Source organism: Crocuta crocuta, unplaced genomic scaffold, assembly GCF_008692635.1.
Source record: "Crocuta crocuta isolate KB4526 unplaced genomic scaffold, BGI_CrCroc_1.0 scaffold271, whole genome shotgun sequence".
Lineage (NCBI taxonomy): Eukaryota > Metazoa > Chordata > Mammalia > Carnivora > Hyaenidae > Crocuta > Crocuta crocuta.
The window spans coordinates 3,184,778-3,201,864 of NW_027527824.1; the positions used below are offsets into that span (position 1 = coordinate 3,184,778).

General features: G+C 49.1%; 1 protein-coding gene across 2 annotated transcripts in view; it reads right to left on the reverse strand.

Annotated features, from left to right (window-relative positions):
• The window catches only part of GRIK4 (glutamate ionotropic receptor kainate type subunit 4), a 344,847-nt gene that overhangs the window by 14,824 nt on the left and 312,936 nt on the right, over positions 1 to 17,087 (reverse strand). Inside the window, exon 14 of one of the 2 annotated variants that reach the window (XM_077776706.1) lies at positions 5,600 to 5,713. In XM_077776706.1, the coding sequence (XP_077632832.1) occupies positions 5,600 to 5,713 (114 nt within the window). Of the gene's footprint in view, positions 1 to 5,599; positions 5,714 to 7,771; positions 7,987 to 17,087 lie in introns of those variants that run through there. The other variant, XM_077776713.1, reaches the window with a different exon arrangement.

Below are 17,087 nucleotides of genomic sequence, written 5' to 3' on the forward strand. Positions count from 1 at the left end.
GTGCAAGGCAGCATATAAATGCTCTACTAGATGTGTGGGCAGGGGGCAGCTGCTCGGGGAAAGAAGCAATGGGCTCCATCCAGGGGAATCATACTGAAGAGCAAGGGCCCTTGAGCAGGGTGTTGAAGACTAAGCAGGAGTGTGTTTCATGGTTGAGAAGCAACCAGACGGGCGTGAATCCAGGTAGGGGATAGAAGAAGGCCAGTGTGACAGTGAAGCTGTGAGCAGTATGGGGCACGGATGGCTGCGGCAAGGAAGTGGCTGGCTATGGAACAGGAAAGATCAGCTTTAATCATCATGCTAAGAAGGATGGACTTTGCCTTGCAAGTGACGGGCAGTCCGTGAATGATTTTATCAGGAGGCTGATATGATTGCATTTTAACTGGGTGTTATATGGAAACCAACTTGACAATAAACTATTAAAAAAAAAAGAACTCAGTTGTGGACGCCATGAGGGCAAGACATTGTCATAATTTTTTTTCCGTATCCTTAACACTTAAAACAGACACATAGTTATCAGTTAATAAATCCTAATATAAATGTTTAAAAAAATGCAAACTAAAAAACTACAATTCTCAGCAAGTCACATATATTTACTAAATATAATAGCTAGCACTTGGTGGTGTGTACGTCTGGCTCTGCTGGAAGTGCATTACTTACGTACTTACGTAGCCTCATTACATTTGCATGACAACCCATTTTTCGCAGATGAAAAAACCGAGACACGGGTGACCTGCAGCTAGTATGGGTCCGATCTGGCTCCAGGACTTTCACGCCACTGCATCTTAATGATTGCTGGCAATGTCTGCGACCTCCCCTTTAAAAAAATTTTTTTAAATGTTTATTTCTAAGAGAAAGAGATAGAGTGTGAGCAGGGAAGAGGCAGAGAGAGAGAGGGAGACACAGAACCTGAAGCAGGCTCTAGGCTCTGAGCTGTCAGCACAGAGCCTGATGTGGAGCTCGAACTCATGGACTGTGAGATCATGACCTGAGCGAAAGTCGGACGCTTAACTGATTGAGCCACCCAGATGCCCCCTGTGCCCCTTTGATGAGGATACTGCATAAGAAAGACCCTGACCTCAAGGAGAACACAAGTCACCATCAAGGCAGCAGCAGGTCAGAGATAAGGAGAGCCTGGGCCCAGGTGGATTCAGTGGGGGTGGAGAGCACGCTTGAGAACGGTTTAGGAGGTGAGCTGACCAACTGAACATGGGTAGTAAGAGAAGTGAAGGGCAGCTCAGCTCTCTGGGCGCACAGATGCCATGACGTGAGACAAGGCAGAGGAGAAGCAGGCAGAAAAATACTATACAGCTTGTGACACCGTTTTTGAAGTGCCTGTGAGACATCCGGGTGATGTCTAGTCCTGTGTTCAAAACATGCTTCTAGACTTCAGGGGCATAATCAGGGCCGGATTTATAGATTTGGTAGTGGGTGAGATTACCCAGGCAGAAAGCTGTCAGAATGAGAAGGAAAATNATCTAGACTTCAGGGGCATAATCAGGGCCAGATTTATAGATTTGGTAGTGGGTGAGATTACGCAGGCAGAAAGCTGTCAGAATGAGAAGGAAAATGGGTCAGGAACATTCACGGGGCAGAGAGAGAGAGAGAGAGAGAGAGAGAGAGGAGTCCACAGAAATGCAGGAGAGGCAGCGATCCGCGCAGTAGGAGAACAGCAGGAAGAGACTGTGACCTGGACCCCAGGAACCTAGAGAGTGGTAGAAAGCGGAGGAGGGATCAACAGTAACAAATGCAAAGCCAGAATGCTCAGGTGGCCTCTGAGAGGCAGAGAGTAGGTGGTCCAGGGAGTGAAACATTCTTCTGAACTTGGTCCTAGAGATGCCTGAGCAGAAACAGCAGTGAGAAGAAGACAACACATAATCACCTCCTGATGACCCCCCATTCATTAAAAACCCTTGGCAATCTTAGATTGCTGGAAATTCACAAATTATTTCTGATTGTCTTCAGCCTTCCCAGACATTCCTGCCATCCTTATTATTTTTGGAGGGTTCTGCAATTTTCTCGGAATAGGCACTTATACTCTGGGTTAATTATTTTAACCTTTGCACACAGGTTTGACTATCACCAGATGCTTACTTTTGGGTAATAATCACTCATGACTCAGGTGACCTAAGATATAGAATGAAGATTGAGATTCTAGGTCATTAACAGATTATAAGTGAAATTGAGTTAACCCTAGAGTTGCTCACAGATAACTATCAATTAGAGAAAGTTCACAAAATAATAAATACTCAGTATTCAACTTTAATTCTGTTAACACAATTTTATGAAAGAAAGCTTCTCTATGCAATTTTAGATTTAGGCTTTCGTGGTCAACTCTGCTGGGCTAGCTTTTGGCATTTGCTGTTGCTGCCAGTTCAGAGCACAGACGTTTCAGATATAGTCAAGTTCATCTCCAATTTGTTCTCACTAGGTCTCCCCTGGTTTCATTGATTCAGGACTGTTCTCTCCCCAGCTGACTTTTTGGTACTTTCTAAGCATACTGCCTCACACGCAGAATGCATTCAATAAATATTTGTTGAAGAAATGCATAAACTGTCAGTTCTGTTTAGTGTAAGCTGTTCATGCCAGTATTCAATTTTTACCCAGTTCAGCCCCCTATTATAAATCAGATCTGAGCAACCATGTGGCATACTAGTGCCTCAGTGTGGAGGCTGGAAGATGGGAGGGGTCCTGACCAGAAAGGGGAACCTTATCAGTTAGGGTTCTCCAGTGTGTGTGTGTGTGTGTGTGTGTGTGTGTGTGTGTGTGTGTGTGTGTAAAGAGATTTACTTTAAGGAATTGGTTCATGCCACTGTGGGAGCAGTTAAGCCAAAATCTATAGGGAAGGCTGGAAATTCAAGCAGAACTTCTAACCGATAGTCTTGAGGCAGGATTCCTTTGGTTTCAGGAAACCTGTTTTTGGGCTTAAGGCCTTCAACTGATTGGATGAGGCCCACCCACATTAGCAAGGGTAATTTCCTTTAGTGATGATAGCTGTCAATCACATCTATAAAATACCTTCACAGAATATCTGGGCATCACAGCCTAGGCAAGCTGACACATCAAACTTCACACCCCAAGAACGAATACGGTCATAGGTTTGAGGTGGTAGAAAACACTTGCCAACAATCCAATTAGGGGTATCCAGAGGGTTGGTGAATGGGAGTTTGGTTCTGCCCAGAGTTGATATTCCAGATAGTGGTGTCCTGGGTGGTGAGGGCAGCCTAGCAGCACATGTTCCCAGGCAGTGAGTGGAGACACTTGGGGTCTTCACCCACATGGTCTGTCAGGCCATGAGTGAGGCTCTAGTATCCTTGGCATTAATCAAGAAATCAAGGCCAGAGCCTAGGTGTACAGCCTGGCCACAGCAGTGTAGTGTGGAGAAAGGGTCAATTTCCCCTGGGATGCTCCCTCAGGGCTCAGTTGCAAGAGTCGGGTGGGGTGGGGTGGGCTCAAGAGACCCTGCTGGCTGGACCATAGCCGAGGGAGAGTGACAGGTATAAGGATGACAAGAACATCGTCCTGAGAGTTAGGAGATCCAGCTTCCAGGTCCAGTCCTGTGTTAGTTCCAAACGTGACTTTGGTTTCCTCACCTGCCAGTTTGGAATTATAATACCTTCCCTCTTTTCTCAAAGAACAGTCCCAGGCACTGAATGAGAGAAGGCACATAAGATCGCTTTCCAGGACACGCTACCCAAAGATCACACCAATGAGGGCGTGGGAAGCCTGGCATCACAGAGAGAGAGCAAGCTCAAATCACACCATTCCTGGCTTGAACTCTGCTCTTTCACCATTATAAGAACAACCCAAGTATATTGGTGTCCTAGCATCTGCTATGACAAAGAGCCACAAATTGGGTGGCTTAAAAAAAACCAGAAATGTATTGTCTCACAGTTTGGAGGCTAGAAGTTCAAAATCAAGGTGTCAGCAGAGCTGTGCTCCCTCTGAAGGATTTAGGGGAGGACTCCCTCCTTGTCACCTGTAGCTTTGGGTGGTCCTTGGCATTTCTTGGCTTGTAGATACATCATCCTGATCTGTCTCCAAATTCATATGGTCTTCTCCCCTGTGTCCACATTTCCCTCCTTTTATAAAGACACCTCTTGTTGGATTAGGACTCACTCTAACCTACTATGACTTCATCTTAACTTGATTGTATCTGCAGAGATCCTGTTTCTAAGTAAGGTCACAGGCACAGGTCCTGGGGCTACAACCTCAACCTGTCTTTTGAGGGGATACAATTCAACAGGCGCCTGAAGGAGTGTCTGGCACATAGGAGGTGCTCAACGAACGGGAGCTCTCGTGATTGTGAAAAAGAGGGGGGGGTCAGAATCCCCCTTAATTCACAAGACAGGCCCATCAACGACAGTGTCTACAGTGACCAAATGCTCACATTTCTTTCTGTGTTAGCCTGGAGAGCCTGGGGTTTTCTTGCTGGCTCCTCTCCTAGATGATTGGCCTCCTTTTCTAGGCCAGGCCGTGATCACGACGGATGCTCAGGCCCAGCACGAGACAGCGCTCTTCTGAGCTGCTTGGATGGGCTCTGTGACAAGAGGACCTTTCCTGCTACAGAAATGGGCCATAGTTCCTGAGGCCCTAGCAGCCCCAGCTCCGTGTGCCCAGGCCGGGACTATGAATGAATACAGACCATCCCCTTTCTGTAGGGCTGGGATTTGGGGCCTGGGAAGGGGTCAGAAGTCAGAGGGTCACTTCTTCTGCAGGCCTGTGGGATGAGCTCTTGATTCCTTCCCCGTTGGACAGCCTTGTGGTGCCAGGTAACACACTGGAAGATACCATGTGAACATGACCTTGGACACCTATAATGACTTGAGTATTGGGGAAATCCATATAATGGCTGTGCACTTAGGGACAGTGTGGATAAAAGGATGAGAGGAAGCTTCTTCTGGTTCAGTAAGAAAACCAGAGAAAGTCAATCCTGTGCTGGCAGCATAACTATTTCCCACTTTGTGGATGAGGTATGGCCAGCGTACTCCATCAGGCCCATCTTCCGCTGCCCATTGGTGTGCTGTCACAAACTCATTTAGACACACACTGCACTCACTCTAGCCAACCTAACCAGAGAAGTCTGTCTTTCTTTTCTTTCTTTTTAAGGATGCAGAAAAGGGGACAGACCTGAGATAAGTAATGTCATCTATTCACCAGTATAGATAACCCAGAGAAGAAAGAGTCCACGTTCCCTCACGAGATGCATTGCTCAGAGTGAACCAAGGTGAACTTGGGAGTTGGCGAGATCCTTGAGAATGCTGGGATAACTTATCTGGACTGGGAACACTGTCCCTAGGTAGAAGCAGAGTGACCACTCTGTGGTCCCACACACTACGCACCGAGAGTTGAGCAATTGCTCTTGGTCACTTGTATTCAGTGAGGCAGAAGCAATTTTTACTGGAAAGCCCACAAGTGTGACTTTTCCATTCTTCCTGTTTGCAAGTCCGTGCAGCTGGGGGAAAAAATAGCCCAGCTCATTTGCATTTAAGTCTTGAAATCTAAATATTTCCGTGAGTCATTCATTATTACCATATAACTCAGTGTTTGCATGCAAATAACTTTAATGACATAAATGCTTATAAAATAAGTCTCTTACCATATGAACTCGGTAAAGAATGCTAATTCCCAGAGTCATGAATGGTTTGGAGAAATCAATCACCTTCTCCCGTTCAGCAGTAATGGTGAGGCCTGCCACAGCCAGGTCTGCTTTCTGAAAGGGGACAGAGAGAGCCCATCAACGGGGCGGCCATGTGAGATGCAGGTGTCTTGTGACCAGAGGTCATCACTTACTGGGGAGATGTCACTCTGGTCTGGATTCTCTGTATGGGAAGTGACTCTAGATAGTCATGGTACATCCCAGGGATGAACATAACAGGGCATGAGTACTGAAGCTATAACCCATGCTCATTTGAGGTCAGACCTCTCTAAATATATCAGTAAGTATAAAAAGCAGGGGGCATCACTACAGACCATTCAGAGACAGTCTCAAAATGCCCTAGGGGAGGGAAAACCGGCACATAGGCTGCTGGGTTTCAACATCAAATAGTTTTTAAACTCAGCTTCTTAATTTGCTCAGTCAATAGAACTTGACAGAGTTACCAGGTTGTAGAGGACACGTGGTGGGGGACAGTGACAGTGAAAGACAAAAATGATGTAACCACAGAAACGAGAAACAATGCAACCCCACTCATTTCACAGTGAGGACACAGAGGCTCAGAAATTGAGCAGGTGGTCCGACGCCACAGAGCCTGTCCTTGTCAGAGCTGGGGCTGGACCTTGGGCCTCCAGGCCCACTAGCCACTTATGCTGCTGTTAAGGTTAAAATTCAGGCGCCATAGAACTAAAAGAAGGGTCTCTGGTCCTTCACGCAAAGCCACCAGAATTTGTTCCACGGACGTTTCCTTCCTTTCTTTCTGCTTGCACTTGTACCTTAGGTGCCCACATCTGGTGAGAGTCTGTCCTGAATTCAAGGCCTCTGGTAAAGGGGATGCTATAGGCTTCCTCGATGCTCCTCTTGGCCAGAAAGTCCTTCCTTACACCTAACTGAAACCTGCCTGTGGCAAAACAGTTCAACTCCTTCCTATTGAGTCTCCTCCCCCGTAACACGGTGTGGAGGGGACAAGCCCAGAACTGGTATGCAGTTCTGGTCTACGCGCTACCCTTGTCAACTGACTTAGCTTAGTTGCTTCATGTCTCTAGATGTCCTGGACCTTATCCTTAAACCAAGGATGGGACGTGAAGACAGGGCTAGGACCCTTCCCAGCAATTCTCTAACAGGGTTTCTCTACATCTAGTCTCTGACCACCTGCATCAGCATCACCTGCAAGGGCTTATGAAAATGTGAATTTCTAAATTTTCTTAATGTTTATTTATTTTTGAGGGAAAGGGAGGGGCAGAGAGAGATTTTTTTAAAGTGTTTATTTTTTTGAGAGAGACGGGGGGCAGAGGATCTGAAGTAGGCTCTGTGCTGACAGTAGAGAGCCCAATGTGGGGCTTGAGCTCATGAACCGTGAGATCATGACCTGAGTGGAAGTCAGACACTTAACCAACTGAGCCACCCAGGTGCCCCTAAAATGTGAATTTCTGAGTCACATCCTGCACCACCTGAATCAGCCTGTGTTGGCAGGGCACAAGCCCTGTCAAGGGTTATGATATCCAAAGTCTATATCTGTGACAAGTTGCCCACGTGATCCTGACTTCCTCTAACACTGAAGAGCCATGTTTAACAGCAGAGGTGTGTATCTCAGACTGGCCTCCACTGGTTTCCATTTTAGCTTAACTCCTTCTTCTAATTCTGGTGGATCAGCTGATGGAAAAGAGGAAGAGAGAAATGAGGAAGGGAAGTGTCCAGTGTCCAGCAATCTACAAACAGGCCAGGCAACCCTGAATGAGCACACACATACCCACATGTACGTACACGATTCTTCCTAAATCATTGCAAAGAAAATAGAGAGATAGACACGCTGGCCCTCATTCTGCACACAAGAGAATTTGCAATCTGTGTACAAGAAGGATAAATCCATTGGCAAAGGTCAGTGTCTTCTGCATGTCAACCTTGAGCCTCCACTCCCGATCCACGTTCCGTCGACCAGAACAGCTGTGTGATCCTGGCATAGGTTAACAAACGCAGGGCCTTATAAAGTGGGACCAGGCTTAAATGAAAGAAACAAGGGTGCAGATGTTAACAGTTTTTTTAATAAAAAATACAAACACGAATGCCTCATTGTGCTCATTCCGCATTTCTCCAAGAGAGTGCTGATTGCTGCGATCAAGTGAATCAATCCTTGAGATTAAAAAATGATGTTTGATTAGAAGATTGTTAACGCCTTCATTTGGGACACGTTGGGGGGCCCCCCGATGACAGCGGCACTGGCTTGAGTTCCACTCGAGAGCACAGGTGTAAAGCAACAGAAATCACGCAAGCACAAAGGCTCCGCAGGTGCAAGGCCAGACTTGTGAGCCAAGCCAAGCCCTGCATGAACCCTGAGGGGAGGAGACAAAGAGTTACATGCGTTGGACTGAAGGAACAGAAGAAAAGATCAGGAAAATCCAAAACTGATGAGATGGGCAAAGGTAAACAGCTTCCAGTCCCTTCTCTGGTTATTTAAAAACACATATCCCATCCACCCCCAAAAGAGCCAAATTCAACAACTCTACCCCCAAGTTTCTTTTCCTCGCACATGGCTTTCCTCCAAAAAAGGGCAAACTTGGGACTGAAATTTGGAAACCATTTCACAAGTTTATAGAAGCTGGCCAACAATGGCATTATGGTAAAACAATTCCATATGGAGAGAGAGCTGGCCAGGGACAGTGTCGCAGGAGGGTCCCTTCCTGGGCACGTACAGAACTACCACATACCCAGGGGGAGTGTGTGCCCCAGGCTCGGATAGGACATTTCTGTCTCTTCACAGAGACACTTCCCAAACTGGGCCAAATAGAAAAACCGCCTCCTGTGGACATCACTGACTCCCTGCCACCAGACAATCCTTCTTGCCCTTGTCCCCAGTCAAGAGTAAGTTGGGGGCAGGAAAGGAGGGGCGGGTGGGAAAAAGCTAAAAGAAACCACAGAGGTTTGATGGAAGCTTGTTTCTTATATTTAATCAACTTAGTATAGAACAGTAATTACCTATCTCGGCTTCAACGCACCCGAAAGTATCAGCCACAACCTCTTGGGATCAGATTATTCCAAAAGATGGACATTTAGTTTATTTCAACTTAGTTAAAAAGACAGTATGCTACAGGAGCACCTGGGCGGCTCAGTCGGTTAGGCATCTGACTCTTGGTTTTGGCTTACGTCGTGATCTCACGGTTCCTTGAGTTTGAGTCCCGTGTCGGGCTCTGTGCTGACAGCACAGAGTCTGCTTGGGATTCTCTCTTCCTCTGTCTCCACCCTCACCCCAACCATGCTGTCTCTCTCAAAATAAATAAGTCAACCTGAAAAAAATAAAGAGGTTATGCTATAAAGCCATCTTAGATGGAGGGAGGGCTGCACTCTTTGCAGAAAAAGCAGTAGGCAGGACATCACAAGGCCTGGCTCTTGTTGGTCACTCATGGTGATCGTGGGCAAGTCATTCCCTTTCCTGGGCTGATGTTTTAGCCACTGTGAAATGGAAGAGCTCGACCCAATGCCCTCTAAACTCTCTGTCCAGCTCCCAGACCTCACACTTGCATCGCGCTCTGCTATGGGAGAGATGGAGCTTAGTTTAACCAGCCCCTCTTCTGCTCAAGGAGATGATGGTGGTCTGCAGAATCGAACACTAGGGAGCAGTTGGGGAGAACGAGCTCGGAGCAGGAAAATATCAGGCAGGTCAGCAGAGAGCAGCAGCCTACATTGTATTTTAGGGAACGAAATCCAGAGAGGTGGGGAAAGTGCACTCCCATCTGATTAACAGGTTGGGGAGTGTTCCCATGGGCTGGGAAACCAGAAAAGGCTGGGACCCCCAGAGCCAGAGGAAGAGAGGGAGGGCTGACAAAAGAGAACTGGGAGAGAGTTCTGTTTGCAGCATGGTGTTCCTGGTCTTGGGGTGTGAGTGTGTGTGTGCGGGTGTGCACAGGGGTGTGTCGATGGATCCCCTCCGAAATCCCTCTCTCCTCCCCATTTTCAGTTGAAAGTGTTCTTTAAAGAGCTTCATGTTGTGCCTCTGAGAGATCCCCCTCTTTGATCTCCTGGATGTTTGTGGAATTTACAAGGGGAGGAGGGCAGGCTGGAGCCAGCCCGGAGGTAGCTTCCGGAACAGACCATCCTTTGCCTCATGGAGTTTAATAGGGGCCATGCAACTTCCACCATTGCTATCAGAGCCTGGAGGCGCAGCGTGGCTGTGGCTCTGCTCCGGGAGCTGGGCCCAGCGGGGAGGGAGGCAGCAGTCCCTGGTGGCCTTAGCTGGCTGCTCTCACCCTGTGCCTCCCTGAGAACACCTCTACCGCCAGGAAGGTGGGAAGGAGTCTGATGGCAGCAGCAGATCCCTGACAGGCAGAAGGGAACAGAACATTCTTCTGGGTCCTTCTCCTCTTTCAGAGAGCTGCTGCCCTCTTTCTGGCAAAATGTGCTCCCCACCCCCTCAGCAGGGTCCCAGCAGCAACCTCCCGTGGCCCCAGCCTCCCCCTCCCACCTTACGCAGAACCAAACTAAAGAGCAGATGGGACAGGGCGGAAGACTACATGCCCGTAGCAACTCGGCCTCTCGGGGACTCATTTTACTGGGCTATAGGGTGTGGGCAATGCCTGCCTACAATTACCCTGTGAGAGTCCAGAGAGGTGCTGGACGTGCAAGAGACTTATAAACTGCACACCCTGTAAGGCCACCTGTGCCTGGGAGCGGCTGCTGACGCAGGGCTAAGACTCAGCCTTCAGTGGGGGGCAGACCTGTCCTGACACTTGTTCGCTGTGTGACTTTAGGCAAGACATTTAACCTCCCTAGGCCTCAGTCTGTTCATATAGATAGTGGGGAGCATCATGGTACCTACTGCCTAGAACTGCTGAGAAAGCGAATGGTAAGAAGTAAGGACTTAGTAAATGTTGGCCTTTCGGGTGATAATCTCAACAAGGGCTTCTGGAGACAGTATCTTAACCCGTGATGAGTAGGAATGTCTGGATGGAGGTTGGGAGCATCCAGGCCTGTTCTACCTCCAGGTAGGGCAGCGGTCTCTGGACACTTGGCTCCTGGTGGTCTTTCCCCGGTGACCTGGGACATGCACAGAGCTGGGCCCACAGGACGTGCATCTCTGGCGTGGGTGCCTGTCTCTGAAGATTCACATAAGGACCCTCTTGGGCCTCCTGCTGTCCCCACACTTTGAAAATTCAAGGAAAAACCAGACACTCAGCTTGGAAACCAAACATTTCCAATCATTTCCCACAGTCTCTTCCTTGTTATGTGATTCTCCTCCGGGAACAGCGGATTCAATGACCTCCCCAGCTTCCTTTGAATTCTCAGATCCACTGTGCTATCTCTGATGGGCTTCTAGATCTTTTTCTCCTGGCTTTTTTTTTACAGGGTCCCCCTGAGCCCCAAGTCAGCTTCCTGCCCCCTGGGGAGGCCAGCCGCTCTTCCATGCCAGCAGCTTCCTGCCCCTTTGCAAGTCACATCTGCCCATACCTTATTTCACCTGCTACTCAGGCCCCATAGTGCCTCCCATTCTTCGTGGCCACTTATTTAACTCTGTAACTGTGTTACTTAACTCTGGAAAGCTTTGGGAGGCTACAGTTGGAATGAGAAACTGCTGCACAGAATCAGGCTGTACTGAGCATTCCTGGAAGCCTTCACTCCAAGGTAATTGCATCTGGAGATCCCCTGTATGTCGAGGAGGCTTACAGAATTCCAAGCAAGGCCAGTCTGAGGCTGCACGAACGGGAGCTGGCATAATGCATATAAATACCTAGATGGGAAGGAGCGCCGAGTCCATCAGGGAGGCTTGCCAGGGAAGGATAATGCACATTAGGCCCTGGCTGAGGATGATGCGGGGCCACCCAGCCAGTGCTGGGTCCTGGGTTCCTCCCCTTGAGGGTGGGCTCTCGGGGTAGGCAGCGATGGTCTGCAGAACCCCACTGCACCCTCCTCCTCTGCAATGCTCAGCATCCCCTCACCCCTCTTTCCTGACTCTCTACCTTGCTGGAGGCAGGGTGCAAGGTGCTGAGATGCAGGCATGGCCCTTGGTGGCCGAGGGCTTACAGTCCAGTGGGGAGGTGGACAGTCATCAGATAGCCAACATATTTGTAAAATTATGGCTGTAACATGTTTTTACAAAAGGGTCATATAAGGCACTGTGAGAAGGTAGCACAGGGGGTTGACAGAGTCTGGGAGGTCCATGGGGGCTTTCCCAAGAGGAGATGCAGTTGCCTAAACAGGAGTTACCTGTGAGAAGGCCTAGGGTGAACACTCCCAGTGGAAGGACAGCATGTGCCAAGGCCCTGAGGCAGAAGGAAACTTGGTGCATCTCAGGGACTGGAAGAAAGCCAGAGTGGCTGGAGGACACAGGGCTGAGGAGCATGCTCTAAGATGAGGCTGGAGAGGCAGGCAGAAGAGGTGACAGCTTCAAGAGCACTTGGATGGCCCTGAGAATTTTAAGCAGTGGATGGCCTACAAGATACGGTTTGTAATACTAACCTCACTAACACCTATAGCCCTTCCTGTGTGTCAGGGTCTAGACTGAGCACATTAAGTGTGCTAGCTCACTTAATGCTCACAAGACCCCTGTGAGGCAAGTTACTATCATTATCCTCATTTTACAGGGCACAGTGAGGCACAGAGAGGTTAAGGAACTTGCCCAAGGTTGCGCAGCAAGTAAAAGGCAAAGCCAGGATTCCAACCTGGGTGGTTTTGCTTCAGAGCCTGCATTGTGAAGCAAATTCAATTGGCTCCAGTGAAGAAAAAGGATTGAAAAGAGGCAAGAAAGGACCATCCTTATTTTTATCTTCCTTTGTTCTCCATTTAAAAATTTTTTAAAAATTTATTCATTTTTGGTAAATAGAGACAGAGCACAAGTGGAGGAAGGGCAGAGAGAGAGAGGGAGACACAGAATCCAAAGCAGGCTCCAGGCTCTGGGCTGTCGGCACAGAGCCCGACGCGGGGCTCGAACTCACGAACTGTGAGATCGTGACCCGAGCCGAAGTCAGATGCTTAACCGACTGAGCCACCCAGGTGCCCCGCTTGTTCACCACTTATACCACTTCGCACAGGGTAACCTGGTGTCCGTGCTACCACTCCATCAATGGCAGGCAGCTGGATTTGGCGCTATGGGTACCGTGCCCGAAGGAGGCTTTCCAGCCCCTATCTTGCTGGACCTCCTAGCCAGCCATTCTTTTCGGCCCCTGCCTGGCCCTCTTGAAAGAGGCCAATGTCAAGGACGCAGCCCTCCCTCCATGTCTCTGACTCCGCTACCACACGTCACTGGCACCGAGACAAAGCGAGCTCACATTCCAGCCCTGCCAGTTGCCGACTGTGTGACAGTGGGTAGGTTTTTACATCCTCTCCAAACTCACTTTTCTCTTCTGTAAATGGAAATGATAATCACCAGCTCGGGGCTGTTATGAGGACAAATGACATATAACGCACTGAGCACAGGGCCTGGCGTGTACAGATGCTCAATAAATAGTGGCTATTAATATTCTTTTTCTAAAAAGGTGAACTTTTACACCACAACAACTATACCTTTCCTCCCTCTTAAGAAATTATCCATGATCCTCACTCCCCTGAAGTCTGCCCTCATGAACGCCTGTGACTTCAGCCTCACTTCCCAGGACCACCTGAGTCCCCCACCCTGCACCAGCTCAGCAGACTCCAAACACGCCTTGTACTTCCCGACAGCAGTGGCTCCCACGGTGCTTCCTCCGCCTAGAACATCCAACCCACATCGCCACCTACTCTTCAAGGTCCGTTCACAGCTTACTTCCTGTGCAGAAACTTCTATCACCTCCCCAGGAATGAGCCCTTTCTCTTATCACCAAAGGCGCTAAGACACTGCTTATACCTCTCACACGGCATAGGCCATATAATGCCTTGGATTAAAACAGGGGGCCAGGGCTCATACTCCAACTCTGTACTTACTAGCTGTGTGACCTTGGGAAAGGACTTACCTTCTCTGTGCCTCAGTTTCGTCTTCCATAAAGCGGGCCTAACAATAGTTCCTACCTTCACGGAGCTTCTTTGGGAATCAAATGAGCAAGCCATGCAAAGCCTATGCCTGGCACAGGATAACTCAATAAATATTAGCCCTTCTCATTATTCTCACTGTTCTTGTGGACATGTATGTGCCTATCTTAGCTCCCCATTAGAGCATAAGAAGCAGGGGCAAAGATTTTAAAATATTTAATGTACACAGCATTTCCAAGTTGCTAGTGGCCCCGTTTCACAAAGAAACCAGGGAGCAGAGAGGTTAGTAATTTGCTCTAGTACACATGGCCAGGACAAGGAGAAAGCTAGCTTCAGACCCATGTGGAGTATCAGGACTATATCCTTGGCCTTCTGATGGCTGCACTGTGTACAGTGATTTCCCCAAAGTGGGCACACGGTGAGTCCCCCATGAACAAGCAGCGTGGCCAAGAGTGCAGGATACGGGAGGACAAGCCACCAAACGTGGCCTACCCTCGAGTCCCTTCGCACGGACCACAGAATCAGGCTGCTGTCTGATGCGTGCCTGTAAGCAGGCGGGATTTTCCCAGGAAGTCAGAATGTTACAACCGGGTGCAGGTCATGAATGACCCAGACGCGGTCAGATACCATCCTCATCCTCCAGCCTAAGGCAGACTCAGAGCCCTGGATCCCTTTTCCCCTTATGCCCTCCCAGGCCCAGGCCCCTGGAAGCCTGCTCAGGGGAGAGGCTGCCTCGCACTCTGTGCTTGCAGGCGGCTATCAGTGCAGAGGTGTTCGCTCTCCCCAGGGCAAGCCTAGGGATGGTGAGGGCAGGCGGGTCCTCACTGGGCCCGGTGGCCACAGAGAAGAGGAAGGAAGCGTGGAGCTGTTTCTAGAACCTGGCTGGCCCTCAGTCCCTTTCTGCCGTGCAGCAGAGCAGATTAACATCTGCAGCTCAGCCCATTTCAAATGAGATTATCTGCTTACTTCTGTCTTTTGATCGATTTACCTGCTGGGTGCCTTTCTGCACCACTCCACCCACCCCCCATCGCCCCCACCTGGTGAGATGCCCAGGGACCGGCCATGACTCACTGAAGTCATCAGGCAGAGCGGCAGTGGATTTTGAAGGAGACGGGGGAAGCTCACTCCCACTGCTGGCTCGAGCTTGGGCAGAAGTCATCATTTAGGCCCTCCTAACATGCCTGAGAAGCGCACACATCTGCTCTCCTGTCGCGGGGGGCGGGCCGTTCCCCTCCTCTCGGTGTGCACCGGGGCTGAAGATGAACCCGCTCTCGGGGCTCATGTGGCATCTGCACAATGTCTGGTGTCCTCGTCCACCGGGGACGCTGGATGCTAGCCCCACCCCTCCTTCCTGCTTTCAGGGATGAGGGCATGGAGAAGGGCACCCAGTCAGTTACCTGTCTCCTGCACACATGCATGCACGGACCAGCCAGCTCCCGGGCCCCAAAGAAAGCCGGCTCCAATCGGAGCTTTCGAGAACCAGCCTGAGCCCAAATGTGTGGGATTTATCCATGCTCACTGGGCTGAGTCCAACCTCAGTAACGCTCGGGGAGCAGAGGCCCAGGGAGCGTTAGTATTCCTGGGGGAGCGGCAATGTCATTCGTAGGTCTGAGGGCTCCCCCGTGCTATTTCTCGAGGTGACAGTCTGCTCTCAGGGTTGGATGAATTTCTTTAGAGTTAACTTAAAATCCCCATGAAATATTTAGTTGGCTCAGCTCAGGGCTGTATTATTGGCCTATGTGGGCAGATTTTAGGGAAGAAGCCAGGTGAAGGTAAACAAGGGGTTGGCAATTCAGCCACAGGTGAAATGGGGGAGTGCTGGGGGTCCGAGCAAATGTTGACCTTTGGCCTCTTGTCATAGTCTCCCATTCAGGGGCCATGGGCCTTCTTGCCCTTTGGGGTCAGGCAGAGGTCTGTTTAAATCCCAGCCCTGCCATTCACCAGCTGAGCAAAGTACCTCCAGTCTGGGCTTAAGTCGCCTCCTCTCTAAATTTTAAAAAAAAAATGTTTTATTTTTTTTTGAGACAGAGAGAGACAGAGCATGAGAGGGGGAGGGGCAGAGAGACAGGGAAACACAGAATCTGAAGCAGGCTCCAGGCTTCAAGCCATCAGCACGGAGTCTGAGGCAGGGCTCGAAACCACGAATGTGAGATCGTGACCTGAGCCGAAGTTGGAGGCGTAACCGAATGAGCCACCCAGGTGCTCCAGTCTCCTCCTCTCTAAAATGGGTGAAATAATGCCTTTTATGTTTGCTGTGAGGACCAAATGTAATACCTATGTAAATAGAGCTCGGGTGTGGTCTTACCTCTTCCTCTCCCCTCTTCCGGATGTAGTTTTTCAAGGGTCTCTTGAAAAACAAAAGCAGATTATGCTGTTTTACTCTGTATTGACTTAATCTTTTTTATGCCTGTGGCCCCTTTCAGCACTCTGGTGAGGTCTGTGAACCCCTTCTTTAGAAATGTTTGAAAATGATTATTCTGCCCGGATGGCTCTGTTGGTTAAGTGTCCGACTTCGGCTCAGGTCATGATCTCTCAGGTTGTGGGTTCGAGCCCCACGTCCAGCTCTCTGCTGACAGCTCCGAGCCTAGAGCCTGCTTTGATTTCTGTGTTCCCCTCTTTCTCTGTCCCTCCCCCACTTGGACTCTGTCTCTCACCCTCAAAAGTAAAATATTTTAAAAAATTTTTAAAATGATTGTTTCATTTACTGTATTGCATAACTGTATCACACAGAAATATAGTTGTCAGGGCACCTGGGTGGCTCAGTCAGTTTAGTGTCTGGCTTTGGCTTAAGTCATGATCTCACGGTTCGTGGGTTCGAGCCCTGTGTTGGGCTCTGTGCGGACAGCTCGGAGCGTGGAGCCTGGAGCCTGCTTTGGATTCTGTGTCTCCCTCTCTCTCTGCCCCTCCACTGCTTGTGTGCTGTTTCTCTCTCTCTCTCTCTCTCTCTCTCTCTCTCTCTCTCTCTCAAAAACACTTCTNGCTTGTGTGCTGTTTCTCTCTCTCTCTCTCTCTCTCTCTCTCTCTCTCTCTCAAAAATAAGCATTGGGGAAAAAAAAGAAATCCAGTTGTCAAAATATTTTTATATTCTTGTGCTACAGTGACCTTGGAGCTACAGGCAGGTCTGAGAACAGCACTATACTGACACCACCGGTGACAGAGTCACACGTATGGTTAATATCGCTATGCTTTGCTGCCCACGTTCATAATAGAAGGAAATCACACATTTCAGTTTAAATTTAGAAACAAAATGGATGTAATTTTTTTCCTTCTCAGTTTATGGACTCTCTTGATGCTATCTATTCTCAGACCCTTGGGCATACAGGCCAAAGACCCATAGAAACTTCTCAGCTCACAAACAGTACAGGCTGACCCTTGAACAATGCAGGGGGAGGGGCACTGACCCCCTGCACAGTCAAAAATCTAAGTGTAACATTTGACTTATCCAAAACTTAGCTACTAATAGCTTACTACTGACTAGAAGCCTTATCAATAACAGTTG